This window comes from Molothrus ater, chromosome 13 (assembly GCF_012460135.2).
Source record: "Molothrus ater isolate BHLD 08-10-18 breed brown headed cowbird chromosome 13, BPBGC_Mater_1.1, whole genome shotgun sequence".
Taxonomy (NCBI): Eukaryota; Metazoa; Chordata; class Aves; order Passeriformes; family Icteridae; genus Molothrus; species Molothrus ater.
This window is the reverse complement of record NC_050490.2, coordinates 19,371,464-19,388,377: the sequence shown is the minus strand read 5'-3', so window position 1 is coordinate 19,388,377 and position 16,914 is coordinate 19,371,464. Positions and strand designations below refer to the sequence as shown.

At 53.2% G+C, this 16,914-nt stretch overlaps 1 protein-coding gene across 2 annotated transcripts in view; it reads left to right on the top strand.

Annotated features, from left to right (window-relative positions):
- ITGA11 (integrin subunit alpha 11) overlaps window positions 1–16,914 on the top strand; it is a 38,991-nt gene that overhangs the window by 20,695 nt on the left and 1,382 nt on the right. For both annotated transcript variants that reach the window (XM_036389975.2, XM_036389974.1), the window contains 18 exons: window positions 545–693; window positions 1,646–1,786; window positions 2,565–2,768; window positions 3,440–3,570; window positions 4,087–4,253; window positions 6,076–6,212; window positions 7,107–7,217; window positions 7,508–7,593; window positions 8,538–8,739; window positions 10,709–10,807; window positions 11,991–12,067; window positions 12,961–13,050; window positions 14,004–14,094; window positions 14,201–14,314; window positions 15,061–15,147; window positions 15,604–15,714; window positions 16,312–16,407; window positions 16,685–16,798. In XM_036389975.2, the coding sequence (XP_036245868.1) occupies window positions 545–693; window positions 1,646–1,786; window positions 2,565–2,768; window positions 3,440–3,570; window positions 4,087–4,253; window positions 6,076–6,212; window positions 7,107–7,217; window positions 7,508–7,593; window positions 8,538–8,739; window positions 10,709–10,807; window positions 11,991–12,067; window positions 12,961–13,050; window positions 14,004–14,094; window positions 14,201–14,314; window positions 15,061–15,147; window positions 15,604–15,714; window positions 16,312–16,407; window positions 16,685–16,798 (2,207 nt within the window). The remainder of the gene's footprint in view (window positions 1–544; window positions 694–1,645; window positions 1,787–2,564; window positions 2,769–3,439; window positions 3,571–4,086; window positions 4,254–6,075; window positions 6,213–7,106; window positions 7,218–7,507; window positions 7,594–8,537; window positions 8,740–10,708; window positions 10,808–11,990; window positions 12,068–12,960; window positions 13,051–14,003; window positions 14,095–14,200; window positions 14,315–15,060; window positions 15,148–15,603; window positions 15,715–16,311; window positions 16,408–16,684; window positions 16,799–16,914) is intronic.

Here is a 16,914-nt window from a genome sequence, read left to right as displayed (position 1 = left end):
CAGCCCAGGGGGCGATCCCAGTAGGAAAAAGGGATTGTTCGGGGTCACTGGCTTAGGCAGGGTTATTTCCATCAGGAGGAATGGTTTTGATGGATTCATGGCTTTTCTTGGACTGGGAATGTTGACATCAAGCACCAGGAGAGCTTTTCCTGCCCGGTGTTCCTGGAGCAGCGGGAGCTGCAACTTCCCAACACTCAGCACCTCGCGAGTGTCTGTCCAGCTTGATGTGAGCCATGAAATAAAACACCCAGAAATCCGGGAACTGCAGGAATTGGACTGACCTTCGATTAAGGAAAGATTTGCACAGGAAGTGGGAATCAGGCAGCGCCAAATCTCCCGGCACAGCCCCGGCCGTGGCAGCACCGGAGCGGGCGGCTCGGGGGCACTGGGGTCCATCTGGGTGATTTCACCTTTGCAAAAATCCAGGTTTTTAAAGCTTCCCTTTTTGGGAAGGGGCCAGAGCTGTGTCAGCAGCTGGGGGCTAATGGAAAGCAGACCCCGTGAGCAGGCAGGGAATTCTCGCTCCGCATCCGTCCCTTTCCAGGTTACACCGTCTCCTCCGTCGTCTCCACCAAGCACGAGCGGATCTACGTGGCGGGAGCGCCGCGGTTCAACCACACGGGCAAGGTCATCCTGTTCACCATGCACAGCAACAGGAACCTCACCATCCACCAGGCCCTCAAGGGAGAGCAGGTAATTCCAGCCAGGAATGCTGTGCTGGCTTTCCCCCCCTGGAAAAAATCAACCCTCTCCCTTGATTTTTCCCGAGCTGGAGCAGCTCGGCAGCGCTGCGCAGCCATGGATGTGACAGTGCCCTGGTTTGGAAGGGCAGGTGTCTGCTAAGGAGGGCAGGAGCCTCCCTTGAAATAGAAAATGTAAACCCACTCCCTTTGAATTACTGTGATTTTGAAATTAAGGGGCTCTCAAGCAAAGATATGGGAGTAGGAATAACAGTTCTTTACTAGGAAAATTAAAAATACAAATGCAATAGTACAAAAAAGAAACCAAACCACTGCCAGAGTGAGAGCAGTCCCTGCCCCCTGTGTGTCAGGGGGTGGCACAGCCCCATCCCATGGGGGCTCAGCCCTCCTGCAGTGCCAGCTGTGGCTCTGCTGGAGCAGGGATCCTGCACAAGGGGGGAGTTTTCCTCTGCAGCTCCAGGGCTGCTGGAGATGGGCCTGGGCTCCCTCTGGCAATGCAGGGCAGCAGAAAGCTGCTCCTCTGGCAATGCACTGGGCAGAGGCTGCTGGGCTGTGCCAGGCTCACATTGGATCCAGGTAGGAATGCTTGGCTCCTCCCCTGGGCAGAGCCTCTCCCAGTGGGATGATGGAATTGGATCAGCCCTGCAGGGACACTCAGTGGCCATGGACAGCAGATGATTAACAATTAATGGCCCGTGAACAGCAGAGATCTCCTGGAGGGAGGATTGGTTGTGGAAGAGATGAAGAAAACTGCCCCATGGACAGGAGAGAACTGCCCCAGCTCTGACAGATGGGGATAGAATCCACCCTCCCATTTCCAGCCCAAGACAGCCAGTTGTGTCAGCATCCACAGCGTGGCCGTGGCAGGGCTGGGATGTCCCTGTGGATCCCTGTGGATCCAGGGGGACGGTGGCACCATTCCCACCCCGTCCCGTCTCCCCCAGATCGGCTCCTACTACGGCAGTGAGATCAATTCCCTGGACGTGAACGGCGACGGCGTCACCGACGTGCTGCTGGTGGGAGCGCCCATGTTCTTCAGCGAGGGCAGGGAGAGGGGCAAGGTCTACGTGTACGCCCTGCACGGGGTGAGTGGGACCTCGTGGGGACACGGCTGGCACAGCTGGGTGCTCTCGTGGCAGCTGTGCCCCCGGTGGGGTCCCGAGGGAGGGGCAGAACGGGATCCTTGCCACGTGGGAAGTGTGGGTGTCCCTCTGGAGAAACCATCTCCAGCCACACGGCGTCCTCCAAACCTGCTCCTCCCAGGGAGAGCCCAGAGCCCCTTCCTGAGCCTAAAGGTGCTTCCCTGTGGAAGTTGCTTCCCTGGAGGAGGAATTCCCCCCAGCTGGAATTGTGAAGCAAAATAAAACCCGCCTGGAGCATGGAATCCCTACACCCAAAGCACTTTATTATTTATGGAGGAATAATAATGATAATAATGATAATGATAATAATAATAATAATAATAATAATAACTATTATTATAATTATCGTTATTGTTATTATTAATGAAATTTGTATTTATTATATCATTTATTATGAGTATGGGATGTTTATTATTATGGAATTTGTATTTGTTATGGAATGTATTATTAATATGGAATTATTATTATTATTATTATTACTACTACTATTGAATTATTTATTTAGGGTACAAAGCAGATGTGGGGCTGGCTCAGGGGGGGCTCAGGGCTCCTCATTCCCCAGGGATGTGCTCCAAAATCCCCCATCCCTGGGAATGCTCCCACCTCCTTCCTTGGAGAATCCCTTCCACATCATCTCACTGTTCGCTTGAGGCTGTCTCCTCTTCCCAGCCTTGCTGCTGACACTTTGGGAATTGTCTTCCTTCCTTCTTTTCCTTGGCAGAACCTCTTCGTTCCCAGCGGAGCCCTGGTGGACCTCCAGAGTTACCAGAATTCCCGTTTCGGCTCCTGCATCGCCGCCGTTCCCGACCTCAACCAGGACTCCTACAACGACCTGGTGGTCGGGGCCCCTCTGGAGGACGAGCACCAGGGAGCCATTTACGTTTTCCTGGGATTCCAGGAGACCGTCCTGAAGAAGTACAAGCAGGTGGGGCTTCCCCGTGCTTGGTTTTCCTCGTCTTTCGTGGGAATAAATATAATTTGTCCCTGTTTTAAGGACAAATCCACACTGGGATTTAATTGTTAATTATTACGGACAGATATTCCCTCTCTTGAGGCACCCAAGACAAAACGTTGGAATTTAATCACTGGGACAGCAGTGGTAGAGACCCCATCCCTGCTGGGATTTAAGATGTGTGGATGTGGCACTTGGGGACATTTTGTGGTGGCCTTGGCAGCACCAGGGGATGGTTGGACTCCGCAATCTTGGGTGGCTTTTCCAACCTGAATTGTTCCATGGAATAGTGGAGAAAAAGGCTTGAAATTAGAGGCAATGTTTAGCAATCATTGCGAGGGACTGCTATAGATTAATTAATTTTAAGATTTTTATTTATTTATCTATTTATTACACTTTTGATATATGTTAAATATGCAGGGTAAAGCCAGTAGCAACCTTGGATGGTGTCTCCAAAGAGAAATTGCTCTCGAAGCAAATGCTTTCTCTTTTTCCGAAGAGAAACTCCCTGGAAAACCATGTTTAGCATGATTCTCTTGGAACGGGGGATTTTCAGCGGCGAGGCAGAGTCAGCCTGGCAAACCCTTGGCAGGCAGGGATGCTCCTGCTGGAATCCAGCCTGGAGTGCTCCCATTCCTTTCCAGCGGATCGCGGCCGCCGACCTCGCTCCGGGCCTGATGTATTTTGGGTGCAGCATCCACGGGCAGCTGGATCTGAATGAGGATGGGCTCGTGGACCTGGCCGTGGGCTCGCTGGGGAACGCCGTGGTGCTGTGGTGAGCCAGGGATCCTTGGTGCCCTCTCCCAGTCTCCTCTGCCCAAATCACGACAAATTTTTTCCCAGGAAAAACTGGTCTCACAACAATCCGAGCCATCTTTCCTGAAAAACCAGCCCCTGTCCAACAGGGCTGTGGGATCTCAATACCCTCGGGCCCTAAAAAGATGCCGGAGTTGGTTCTCCATTGAGTTTCATCCATAGTTCTCTAGAAATTCCGAATTAATGTGTGGGGATTTGCCCAGGCTCCTTCTGCTCTGATTTAATTAGAGCAATATTTTCAAATATTAATTAATTAATGTTTGGAGAGTCCCTTGAAGCTGTTGGGATGGAGGGTGGCTGTGCCCACCCGAGATAGGTCACCCTGGGCTCTGCTTGGAGAGCACCTTCGCTCTTCCCAACCTTCTGCAAAAAGGAGGAAAAAGGAGTGAAAAAGGCAAACCTGGAGCCTGTGGGAGACTCCAGGATGTCCCATCCCGAGCCAGAGCCCATCCCACGTCCTCTCCCCACCCCTCAGGTCCCGCAGCGTGGTCCAGATCAACGCCAGCCTCCGCTTCGAGCCCCCCAAGATCAACATCTTCACCAAGGACTGCAAGCGCAATGGGAAGGAGGCCACCTGCATGAGGGCCTTCGTCTGCTTCACTGCCCTCTTCCTCTCCACTCACTTCCAGACTGCCAGCGTGGGTAAGGATCCCAATTCCTGCCTTGCTCAGGTCTCCAGCCCCATGGAAAACCCAGCTTTTGGGATGGAAACTGTGGTGGTGTTCGCAGGGGTCTTAGGATGAGGGAAGAGACGAGACTCCGTGTTTCGGAAGGCTTGATTTATTATTTTATGATATATATTATATTAAAACTATACTAAAAGAATAGAAGAAAGGATTTCATCAGAAGGCTGGCTAAGAATAGAAATAGAATGAATAACAAAGGCTTGTGACTGACCGAGACAGTCCGGACAGCTGGACTGTGATTGGCCATTAATTAGAAACAACCAGACCAATCCCAGATCCACCTGTTGCATTCCACAGCAGCAGAAAACCATTGTTTACATTTTGTTCCCGAGGCCTCTCAGCTTCTCAGGAGAAAAAATCCTAAGGAAAGGATTTTTCATGAAATGTGTCTGTGGCAGGAAAGCCCCCAGGAGCCTGGAGGAGCTCACGTGTCCGCTTGCCACTTAGGGACAAACAGGAGTGACACCAGTCCCGGCTGAGTCCTCCGGGTTCTGATGGTGGCTCTGCCAAAGAAACACCCCCAGGATAAATCCCACCTCATCCCTCACCTACTCCCTGGGCTGAGCTCTCCTGGGATTTGCCTTTCCACGCTCCAAGTGACGGGAATGTCCCCCCAGTGGGACAGGAGGGGACGAGCTCAGCCCGCATTCCGCAGGGCTCGTCCATCCCTCCTGCCTCCCGCAGCAGCAGCGGGACACATCTGCTGGCCAGATGTGCATTTTCCACAACATCCCAGGGAATCTGGAGCTGGCCAGCCCTCCCGTTAAACCCTTGGATGGAGCCGTGACCCCGAGTGATCCCCGGTGGATTCCCGGGAGTCAGCAGAGCAGGGAAGCGATAGCAGCTCGGCCCCTGTGAGCCAGCAGCAAACACCGTCCAAGGAAAATCAGGATCCAAAGCCAAGGAAAAACTCCCATTGCCCAGAGCAAGAGCTTTGTTTTGTGCTGTCAAATCCAGCATTTTTCTCCCTGGTGCTGTCCCTGTGGGATAAAATCTGAGTGGGATTTCCTTATTTATTTGGTTTTACCTTTATTTCCCTGGAAATAAAGAGTCACCCACTGGATGAGCCCCTCTGCTCTGGAGCCAGGCTGGGAGAGCTGAGGGTGTCCAGCCAGGAAAAGAGAATCCAGAGAAACCTAAGAGCCCCTTCCAGGGCCTAAAGGAGCTCCAGGAGAACTGGAGAGGGACAAGGGACGGAGGGACAGGACACAGGGAATGGCTTTAGGCTGAAAGAGGGACAGATGGGAAATTGGGAAGGAATTGTTCCCTGTGAGGGTGGGCAGGGGCTGGACTGGAGTTCCCAGAGCAGCTGTGGCTGCCCCTGAAATGTCCCAGGCCAGGCTGAACAGGACTTGAAGCACCCTGGGACAGTGGAAGGTGTCCCTGCCATGGCAGGGGCTGCAGTGAGATGAGATTTATGGTCCCTTCCCAAACCATTCTGAGATTCTGTGGTTCTCTGAAATCCCTGCTTGGTTGGGAATCTCCAGTTGCTTTCCAACAGTAGTGCGGGAACCAAAGGATCTCCATAAATCTGGGGTGAGCTCCAATTCCTCCAGACCAGCACAGGAACACTTAGGAGGCAAACAATTCCACGCCTGCACAGATTTTACACAGGGGCCTTGCAATAATTCATTCCCAAAACCCCTCACTTGTCGAGGGGACGCTTTTCCCAGAACTGCCAGGGATTTCCCTCAGCAGGGAATGGGCACTGGGGCCACTCTTTGCCCAGGGTTTGGGGCGTGTGGCCCCCAAGGGCTGAGCTGGGCCTGTCCTTGCAGGGCTCAGGTACAACACGACCATCGACGAGCGCCGCTACTCGCCCCGGGCACACCTGGATGACGGCAGGGCGGCACCGCGGGCGCTGGTGCTGCCCGCCGGGCAGGAGCTCTGCCACACCCTGCCCTTCCACGTCCTGGTGAGTGTGGAGCGGGAGATGCTCTCTCCAGCATTCCTCAGTGGGAAGGAGCCTCATCCCGCTGGATTCGTCCCGCTGGATTCCTCCCCGCCGGTTTGATGTGGTCGGGGACGGAGCTGCCAGCGCGTGGCAGCTGCCGGGTCCCCAAGCAGTGACATCAGCTTCCACGTGCTCCGTTCCACCAGCCCTGTCCTCGGGCAGGGTGTGTGCTCCTCATCCCGGGGTCAGGCTGCTTTTCCTGCTCCAAAATCAGGAACGCTCGTTGTTTTTCCATAGGGAATGGAGCCGTCCCAGTGCCAGTCCCTGGTGGTGTCCCCCCGTGTCCCAGCAGGGTCCCGCCCCAGGGTGCAGAGCTGGAGGATCCCTCACTCGCAGGGAACAGCTGATGCACAAACCTGGCCAAACCCAAACATTCCCAGGGAATGAGGAGAATCTCGTGGAAGCCAGGCAGGCCTGAGCTGCCAGACTGGCCCAGCCCCAAGCCCCGGCTGAACTGCCGTGAACTTTTGGGAAATCGGAGGCTGGAGATGGAGCTAGAGCTCGTGATTTAGCCCAAAAAACATGTCCCTTCAGAGCATCCCTCTGCACTGTGGGGCAGGCATGGGGGGAGCTCCCAGGGGCTTCCAGAGGGCAGGGCTAGGTGGGATATTGGAAAGGAATTCCTGGCTGGGATGGAATTCCCAGAGGAGCTGTGGCTGCCGCTGGATCCCTGGAAGCATCCAAGGCCAGGGTGGATGGGGCTCGGAGCAACCTTGGAGACGGGATCTGGTTTCTGTTGCATCCCAGCCCTGGGCTGGGGCTGCAGGACAGATGTGTGACCCTTGGGGACACCCTGAGGGGCTGCCCCAGCCCAGGCAGCCCCGGGCTCCTCTCAGAGTTCTCCCTGTGCCCCAGGACTCGGCGGATTACGTGAAGCCGGTGACGTTCTCCATCGACTACGAGCTGGAGCACCCCGAGCATGGCCCCATGCTGGACGACGGGTGGCCCACCTCCCTCAGGGTCTCTGTAGGTAGCAGCTGTCACCTCCCTGGTGGCACCTCCCAAAGTGTCACCTCCCCAAATGCCACCTCCCAAGTGCTGCCTCCCCGATGCCACCTCCCCAGTTCCACCTCCCAAAGTGTCACCTCCCCAAGTGCTGCCTCCCAAAGTTCTACCTCCGAGGTGCCACATCCCAGGTGTCACCTCCCAAAATGCCACATCCCCAGTGCCGCCTCCCAAAGTTCCGCCTGCCAGGGCACCAGGGCAGATTTATCCCCGGGAGAATTGTCACCGAGCTGCTCTCCTTGTCCCCTCAGGTCCCCTTCTGGAATGGCTGCAACGAGGACGAGCACTGTGTCCCGGATCTGGTGCTGGATGCCAGGAGTGACATTCCCAGTGCCATGTGAGTAGGTGACCCAGAGCACCCTCCAAGAGTGTCCCCAGCACGGGGAGGCTCCAAAAATCCAGCCCCAATCTCGTTCTGTAAATTCTGACATCACTGGTCCTTCATCCAGCAGCACCACAAGGTTCATCCAAGCCCTCCATGAGGTGCTCCTTGGCACTTCCGAGCCTCTCCCTGCTCCCTGCCTGTGGTTTTTCGGGGAATCCACAAACCAGCGAATATTTGGTGCCATGGTGATAAGTTCCAGGGATACAAATCAGGAAATACCAGGGAATAACTGCAAGGCTGGCATTACCCACCTGGCAATTACGGGCTTGACTCATGGAAATAATTCCACACTGCAGCTCCGTGGTTACAGAGCTATTAAACGTTATCCCTGCATCCACAGGAGGCCCCAGAGCTGCTCCAAAGGCTGGAGCCCCTCTGGAGCCAGGCTGGGAGAGCCGGGAATGTTCACCTGGAGAAGGGAAGGATCCAGGGAGAGCTCAGAGCCCCTTCAGGGCCTGAAGGGGCTCCAGGAGAGCTGGAGAGGGGCTGGGGACAAGGGATGGAGGGACAGGAGCACAGGGAATGGCTTTAAGCTGAAAGAGGGATCAATGGGATATGGGGAAGGGATTGTTCCCTGTGAGGGTGGGGAGGGGCTGGGATAGAATTCCCAGAGAAGCTGTGGCTGTCCCTGGATCCCTGGAAGTGTCCAAGGCCAGGCTGGACATTGGAGCTTGGAGCCACCTTTGCTATTGTCATGGGATCTGTTTTTTCCCTACATCCAAGCTGTCCCGAGCATTCCTAATAATGTCTGAGGAAAGCATCACACCATCGGCCAAAAATCCCCAAATTGTGTACGATGGGAAGCATCCCTAATTCCTCTTTCAGCACAGCAGGACAGAGGGGGGAGAGCAGGGATTTCCACGGTCGTAAAATCCCGGGAATGCCCCGTTTTGCAGGGAATTCTGCCGGAGGGCGCTGCGCAGGGGGGACTGCTCGGCCTTCAGCCTCTCCTTCGACGCCTCCGTCTTCGTCATCGAGAGCAGCAGGAGGAGGGTGGCCGTGGAAGCCACGCTGGAAAACCGCGGGGAGAATGCCTACAGCACCACCCTCAACATCTCCTTCTCCAGGAACCTCCAGCTGGCCAGCCTGATCCCCAAGGTGAGCTCCCGGGGCAGAGCCAGGCTTTTCCAGAGGTGCTGCTAATCCCAGCCGGAGGAGAAAGCTGCAGCCTAAAGCAGAGCCCAAACCTGTCTCCATCCCTCGTAAATCAGAGCTGTTTATGGGCTCCGTTTCTAAGCACTTCCAGCTCTTTATTTTGGAAATACAAAAAGGTTTTGAGTTTTAAGAGCCTGAGCGAAGGTCAAACACAGAGGAAATTATTTCCCTCTATTTTTCTCCTGCAGTTGTTTAAAAATACTCCCTGCACATGGCCAAGTTCCCGTCAGGAATGAGTTTTTGCAGCTGAGAAATAACTCCTGGAAGTAGGAGCTGATCATGGGAATGTGGCCGCAGCTCAGCACCGAGCCGGGCGATGCCACCTCTCCATGGCTTTGCCTGGATGGTCCCCGAGTGCCCCAAAAATTTCACTGCCCCACTCACTCGATCTTGGTGCGACTCCTCCCTGCTCCCAGCGAGGTTTGGGAATGTGCTGATGCTGCTGAGCCTTCCCTCACCCCCCCGTGACTTCATCCTCACCCACAGACCCCATCTCCTTTGTTTTTCTCCGAGCCGTGCCAAAGGAAAATTGTGGGGCTTGCTGCCCACAAAATAAGAAAAATGCATTTTTTTGAGATTATTCCAAACAACGTGAGGGGAGCAGGGAAAATCCCCGGGATGGTGGAGTACAGAAAGCACCCGGCAGCAGTGGCTGTAGGGAATATTTGCAGCTGGTCATGGAGGAGTCACTGATAACAGGCTCCTGGCTGTCCCTCCTTACCAAGGAGCATCCAGAGGGGATGGATATCTGTGTCTTATAAATAAAAAGTGGCTGTTGCCCCAAGAAGTCCACAATTTCAGCAGATGCGTGGGAGGAACTTCCAGGCTGTTGCTGGGTAGGACCTCTCCGGTGGCAGCAGCTCAAACTGACCCCTTGTGGGATAAAAGCTGGAATAGCTCATCCTCTCAGGGTGAGGATGGACACCTGCCTACAAGCAGGCTACAACATCTGGAAGGGTGGAGGACACAGAGCAGGGTTGGTGTCCCATCCCACCCCAGCCTGCAATGGGCAGGAGCTTCCGCAGCCTGGCTGGAGAGTTGGAAGTTCCAGCAGCAGGAATGTCAGTGTTGAGAGGACGGAATTCCAGCTTGGCTGGTGGCCATGCAGGGTAACAGCTCATGTTGTCTCTCAGTGCTTCCCAACCACTCCTCATCGCAGAAAAATCAGAATGCCAGGAATAATCAGGTTCATTCATTCACCACAGCTAAATCCATTCACCGCTGTAATTAAATTCATAAAGAGGATTTAAATCAGGAAACTGGGAGCTGCTTCCTAGAGATGCTCCTTTCCAGGAACATCAACAAACGCATGGGAAGAATTCCCAGCTCCAGCGAGCAGGCTGGGCTGGATGATTGGCTGGTTGCTTGCATGGTCCCTTGGTTGGATTTTGGTTGGTGGCTGGTTGGTTGGTGGTTGCATCTTTCCTTCATTCATTAATTTCTTGGCCAGTGGTTGGTCGGGTTTTGGTCGGGTTTTGGTCACTGGTCGGTTGCTGTTTTGTTGCATTTTGGTCATTCATTGGTTGGGTTTTGGTCATTGGTTGGTTGTTGTTTTGTTGAGGTTTGGTCATTCATTGGTTGGGTTTTGGTCGTTGGCTGGTTGTTGGTTGGTTATTGGTTGATTGGTTGGGCATTGGTTCTTGTCATCGGTTGGTTGGGTTTTGGTTGTTGGTCATTGGTTGGTTGGTCATTGGTTGGTTGGATTTTGGTTGGTTAGTCATTGGTTGATTGTCCACTGGTTGGCCACTGGTTGGCCACTGGTTGGCCATTATTTGGTTGGCCATTGGTTGGTTGTTTCCCCAAAGCCAAGGCCCTTTTTGAGCCCCTCGGGTATTCCCAGTTTCCCAAAGAGCCGGGGCTCATTCCCAGTGTCCCAGACACTCCACGGACAGGACTTTGTGTCCCATTTCAGGACGACAGCGACATCAACATCGACTGTGCCAGTGACGACAGACACCCCACCAGGAGGGTGTGCAACGTCAGCTACCCCTTCTTCCGAGCCAAGGCCAAGGTAGGACATTCCCCACTTCCCACTCTGCTGTCACATGGACCTTCTGCCCCCAGGGTCACATCTGGGCAGCCCTGAGCAGGATTTTGAAGATAAACTTTCGGTTTCTTCCCTTTTGGAGTTTGAAGGCATCTTAGGGGGAGCTGGGATGGTTGGGATCCTGCCATGGTGCTCAGGAGAGCCCCAGAGTCCACCCAGCTCCTCCAGGTGACAGAATTTGCCTCCAATCCTGTGGAAAAATTTAATGTTGGCTTCAAACCACGGATGGGAACTTTCCTGAGCTGATTCCCTGCAGGATGAGGCTCCTTCCCTGCCTGAGAGGTTTTTTCTTCCTCTGAGGTGCCTCTGGATCCTGCTCAGAGCCAGTCCAAGTCCCCCTGGGGGGTGGCATCCTCCAAAACACTGTTCCCAGTATTTGGGATGAGCCCAGATCCAGTTTATCATTTTTATAAGCCATAAACCCTTGGGAAACATCAAATTCAGGGTTCAGTTGGGGAAAAAAATAGTGGGGGGATCCACTCAGGATCCGCATGGAATCCCACCTGCCACCCTGTGGGAAAAGGGACCAACACAAGCAGGATCTGGAGAGAAAATCTCCCCAGCTCCTGTATCCGTCTGAAACCTTTCCTGGATTATGATGGATGAGCCTCAGGCACCAGGCTCAGCTTTAAAGCTCCCAAAAATCCCAGTGGGATGCCTGTGGCTGCAGGAGGAGCTGGCTCCCCATGACCTACGGGGTCGGGAATGCGTCCGTGGGCCATCAGGTAGTGCCGTTCCTGCCAAAACAAAGACAGGCTGGAAATGGAATTTTGGCTCCGGAGCTGCGGGAGCTTTAATATTCCAGTCAGCTGTGCCGGCCCAGACGGTTTGAGGTCACTGCAGATGTGACATTTATCACATTTATCCCGTTTTATTGGTGTTGGCTCTCTCCAGCTGCCTCCCCTTCCCGCCGGTCCCGGGCCTCTGGAGGGATCTGCTTCCAAAGGGAGCTGCTCGGTGCTCCCATCGCAGGGGCAGAGAGAATTCCTGCAAATCCTCTCTGCCTGCAAAGGCTCTGCTCGGTCCTGGTGGGGTTGGGAATTGTGTCTCCTGCAGGGTCCCGCACTGGCCCCGCTCAGCACTCGGGATTTCATTCCCTGGGATGTTTTTCCCGATGTTTCTCCCAGTGTTTTTCCCGTCTCTGCAGGTCGCTTTCCGCCTGGATTTTGAATTCAGCAAGTCCGTCTTCCTGCAGAGCATGGAGGTCTACATGGTCGCCAGCAGGTCTGGGGACACTTTCTCCCTCTGGAATTACAGAATCATGGAATGGTTTGGGCTGGAAAAAAAGCCCATCCAGTCCCACCCCTTCCCTGATCCCAGGGTGTCCAACCTTGGACAATTCCAGGGATCCAGGACGCTTCTCTGGGCACCCCAGCTGGCTTTCCTTGGGATTCCTTCCTCCAGAGCCAGAGGTTTTCCATGGAATAACCCCATGGAGACCCAGCTGCTGTGGGTTATCCCAGCCCTGTGCTCCCAAACCTGGCTATTTTTGTTTATCTGGGGATTTACAGCCATGATTTTTCTGTGCCTGTGGAAGCTGCTGGGGTTTGCTGGATCTCCAGCCCCTGCTGCTTTCTCATCCATGCTCCCACCACAAATATTTCCCAGGAAAAATGTCTCCTAATAATTTTTACAAAGTTCTCCTTACTCCCCGCTCCTCCACAGGTAAAGATTTCCCACAGGGAAATGTGGGAAATCCTGCAAAAAAAGGGAAAATCCTATGAGGAAAGGGAAAATCCTATAAGGAGGGGGAAAAATCCTACAAAGAAAGGGGAAATCCTACAAAGAAAGGGGAAATTCTATGAAGAAAGGGAAAAATTAAATCAACTTAATATTTATTAAATAATTAATAAATAATTGACTTAATTAACTAAATTATTAATATTAATTAATTAGTTTTTAAATTTCACCAATTATTAGAGCAGAGGAGGATTCCCCTGCACTACTTTAGCTGTTGGGGGTGACACCTCCCTCCGAATCATTTTAATGATAAAAATCCCGGAATAAAATCCTGCTTTGACCAAAAAGCAAAAAAAAAAAGTTCAGTATTCCCAAAAAAAAAAATCCTGGGGGGGATTTGGCTCCTGCCTGACCCCTTGGCCCTGCTGCTGTTCCAGTGACAGCGAGGAGAAGGAGAGCACCAAGGAGGACAACGTTGCCCACCTCAACTTCCAGCTCAAGTACGAGGCCGACCTGCTCTTCACCAGGTGAGGGGTTCGGGATGGGATGCAGCTCCATGGGAGGTCATGGATTGGGAAAACCCCTTGGGAAAACCAGCTGGGAGCAGCCTTCAAACCCAGGTTTAATTCGGGAATTTATTGAGAAAACAGGAGCCGTAAAGTCAGGGAGAGCTTTTTATAAAACTGGTGAGCCACGGAGAGCTGGACTCTGCCGACGTTTAAAGGCATAAATTTTATTAAAGAGGTGTGAGGGTGAGTTTTTATGGGGGAAAAAAAGGGAATTCTTGGAGGTAATAATGGCCATAACAGGTGTTCCCAGTGTCTGGGCCAGTGGCCATCCCACAAAACCATCAGAGGGAAGCTCAGCTGCGGGATGAGCGTGGAATCACCGGTAATTCAAGTCTGGGACAGCCAGGGATGAAGGCAGAGATAATTTAGGAAGCTGCTGATGGGAAAATCAGGGATCCCAAAGCACATTCCCTGGCGCTGCTTGCTGGAATTTTTCAGGGATTTTTCAGCCCTTCGGTCATTTTATATTTTTTACTCAGATGCCACAAATAAAATTCCTTTAATACTTAGGATTTATGGGGAGCGAGGGGATTCTCCAGTTCAGAATGAAGAGAAAACCTGGAGGGAAAGAAGAGCACAGAAAATATCAAATTTGGGAATTTTGGAGTGGAAAAGGAGGGAGGGAATTTTAAAGAATGTGGGGATTTTGGGCCATCACAGGTGCTCCCGAATGGGTTCCCACAGGACATTCCTGGCTCTTTTCCTGCCTCTCCAGCTGCAAAGCAGGGATTGATTTACCTCCTGTGACAGCCAAACCTCAGCCAGGGCCTGGAATGGCTCTGCTTTATTAAAGAGGCGAGAAAATCCTACAAAGAAAGGGAAAATCCTATAAAGAAAGGGGAAAGTCCTGCAAAGAAAAGGGAAAATCCTATAAAGAAAGGGGAAATCCTACAAACCTCTTTGTCCCACAGGACATCAAGCCTGGACTATTTTGAGATCAGATCCAACAATTCCCTGGATGGATCCAACCCCATTGGGCCCCCCTTCCACTGCACCTTCACGGTGAGCAGGAACCGGATCCCTGAGTTCTCCTGGATTTGGGATCTGCCCCAGGAGCAGGGATCCCCATCTCCCGATCCCAACACATCCCTGTGCTCTTCCCTGGCAGCTGCAGAACCTGGGATTCTTCCCGGTGCAAGGGGTGACCCTAAAGATCACCGTGCCCGTGGCCACCCGGGCAGGCAACCGGCTCCTGCTGCCCACGGAATTCCGGGCAGACCAGGTAGGACGGGATTCCAGCGTGGTTTGGGATGGGATTCCAGCATGGTTTGGGATGGGATTCCAGCATGGTTTAGGGTGGGATTCCAGCATAGTTTAGGGTGGGATTCCAGCATGGTTTAGGATGGGATTCCAGCATGGTTTAGGATGGGATTCCAGCATGGTTTAGGATGGGATTCTGTCCCAGTTTAGGGTGGGATTCCAGCATGGTTTAGGATGGAATTCTGTCCCAGTTTAGGGTGGGATTCCAGCATGGTTTAGGATGGGATTCCAGCATGGTTTAGGATGGAATTCTAGCTCAGTTTAGGATGGGATTCTAGGCCATTTTAGGATGTCATTCTGTCCCAGTTTAGGACGGGATTCCAGCCCGGTTTAGGGTGGGATTCTGTCCCGGTTTATGATGGGATTCTAGCATGTTTTAGGATGGGATTCCAGCCCGGTTTAGGGTGGGATTCTAGCCCATTTTAGGATGGCATTCTGTCCCAGTTTATGATGAGATTCAGGCCTGGTTTAGGATGGGATTCCAGCCCAGTTTAGGATGGAATTCAAGCCCAATTTAGGATGGGATTCTGTCCCTGTTTCGGATGGGATCCCAGCCCTCCAGCCACATCCCACAGCGAGCCAAACTCAATCCCAGCTCCAGCAAATCCTGGGGGGGTGCTGGGGATCCCTGATTCGGGATGGGGGCACAGGGAAGACACTGCCGTGATCCCGGTGTCCATGCTGGAATTCCGTCGGCTTCTCCCACAGGAAAACACGACCTGCAGCATCTGGGGGAACACCACTGACTACCGGAGAACCCCGGCGGAGGAGGACCTGTCCCGCACCCCACACCTGGTACTCACCTGCACAGGGCCAATCCTGGCCCCAGGGTATCCCAAAACAGGGAAAAGCCTGGAATAGGGATGGCCCATGGACGTGGGAGGGGCACACTGGAATTTTTTAGGAGATTTTTAAGCCCTTCGGTTGGTTTATTTTTATTTTTCCTCTCAGCCACTGGATCTTAAGCCCTGTTAATACTCAGGATTTATGGGGAGCAAGGGGATTCTCCAGCTCACAAAAATCAGGATCATTTTTTTCCAAGGAAAAAACTTGGAGGGAAAGAACAGCACAAAACCCAGCAAAATTGGGAAGTTTGGGGTGAAAAAGGGGGAGAAAATTTAAAGAATGGGGGGATTTGGCCACACAGGAGGACGGGCACGTGGGATCCTCCCTCCCTCATTCATCCCAGGGATTAATCCCAGTGGGATTTTCCCTCCTTCCCCATCTGTGATCCCACATTTCCCTTTGCAGAACCACAGCAACTCCGACGTGGTTTCCATCGACTGCGAGGTGAAATTGGCCCCCAATGAGGAGCTGAACCTGCACTTGCACGGGAATCTGTGGATGAAGTCTCTGAAAGCAGTGAGTGCTCACCAGAAAATGTGGATTTCAGGGAGAAATCCCCCAAAGGAACCCTCACCCCCCAAAAACGTGGGATTTTTCCCTTCCCCGGGAAGCCCAGGAATGTATGGGTTGGTTTTTGTTCCCAAAGCCACTTATCCTATTGGATCGTGCATCCACGGCGCCTCATTATGGATTATTTAATTCCATTAAATTTGCATTATTAATTAATGCAAATTTAATTAATCTCGTTTTTTGCTGTTGTTCTGCCCCACTCCCTGCCTGCCCTGCATCCTCCTCTCCCATGGATGCAAAGAGAATCCCTATGGATACAAAGCTGTGGGCATGAGATGGATCCCGTTGGGAATGGGGGCTCCCTTTCCACGTGGGATGCTCATCCCAGCCCATGGGGATGGGATGGATCCCGTTGGGAATGGGGGCTCCTTTTCCACGTGGGATGCTCATCCCAGCCCATGGGGTTGGGATGGATCCTGTTAGGAATGGGGGCTCCCTTTCCATGTGGGATGCTCATCCCAGCCCATGGGGATGGGATGGATCCCGTTGGGAATGGGGGCTCCCTTTCCACGTGGGATGCTCATCCCAGCCCTCTCCGTGCAGCTGAAGTTCAAGGCACTGAAGCTCACCACGATCGCGGTGCTCCAGCGGCGCTTCCGGAGCCCCTTCGTTTTCCGGGAGGAGGATCCCAGCCGCCAGGTCAGCCCTGGGATGGGGGCTCCCAGAACTTCGGGATGCTGCCACACCCTGCCCTGATCCCCTTGGGAAAATCCCTGTGGGTGGAGGGACCCAGGGTCTGGAAAAACTCGGTGCAGTTGTGGCTAAGCTCTGATCCTGGAATCTCCAGATTCCACAGGGAAAACTGAGCCAAATCCACGGTGCAGCATTCCCAAAGGAAGGGCTGCTCAGCATTCCCTTCTATCCCCTTTTCCCCGCCATTCCTGCCTGGAATCCGTGGTGTTTTCTTCTCCTCCAGATCACGTTTGAGATCTCCAAGCCCGAGGAATCGCAGATTCCCATCTGGATCATCCTTGGGAGCACCTTTGGAGGTCTCCTGCTCCTGGCCCTGCTGGTCCTGGTGCTCTGGAAGGTGAGCAGCCCCCCGGCCACGCATTTTGGGGGATTTTTGGAGATTCCCATGCGTGGAGGAACCCTCTGGATCCATGCCCAGCGCCCCACGAGCTCCTCAAAAATCCTCACCAAAAC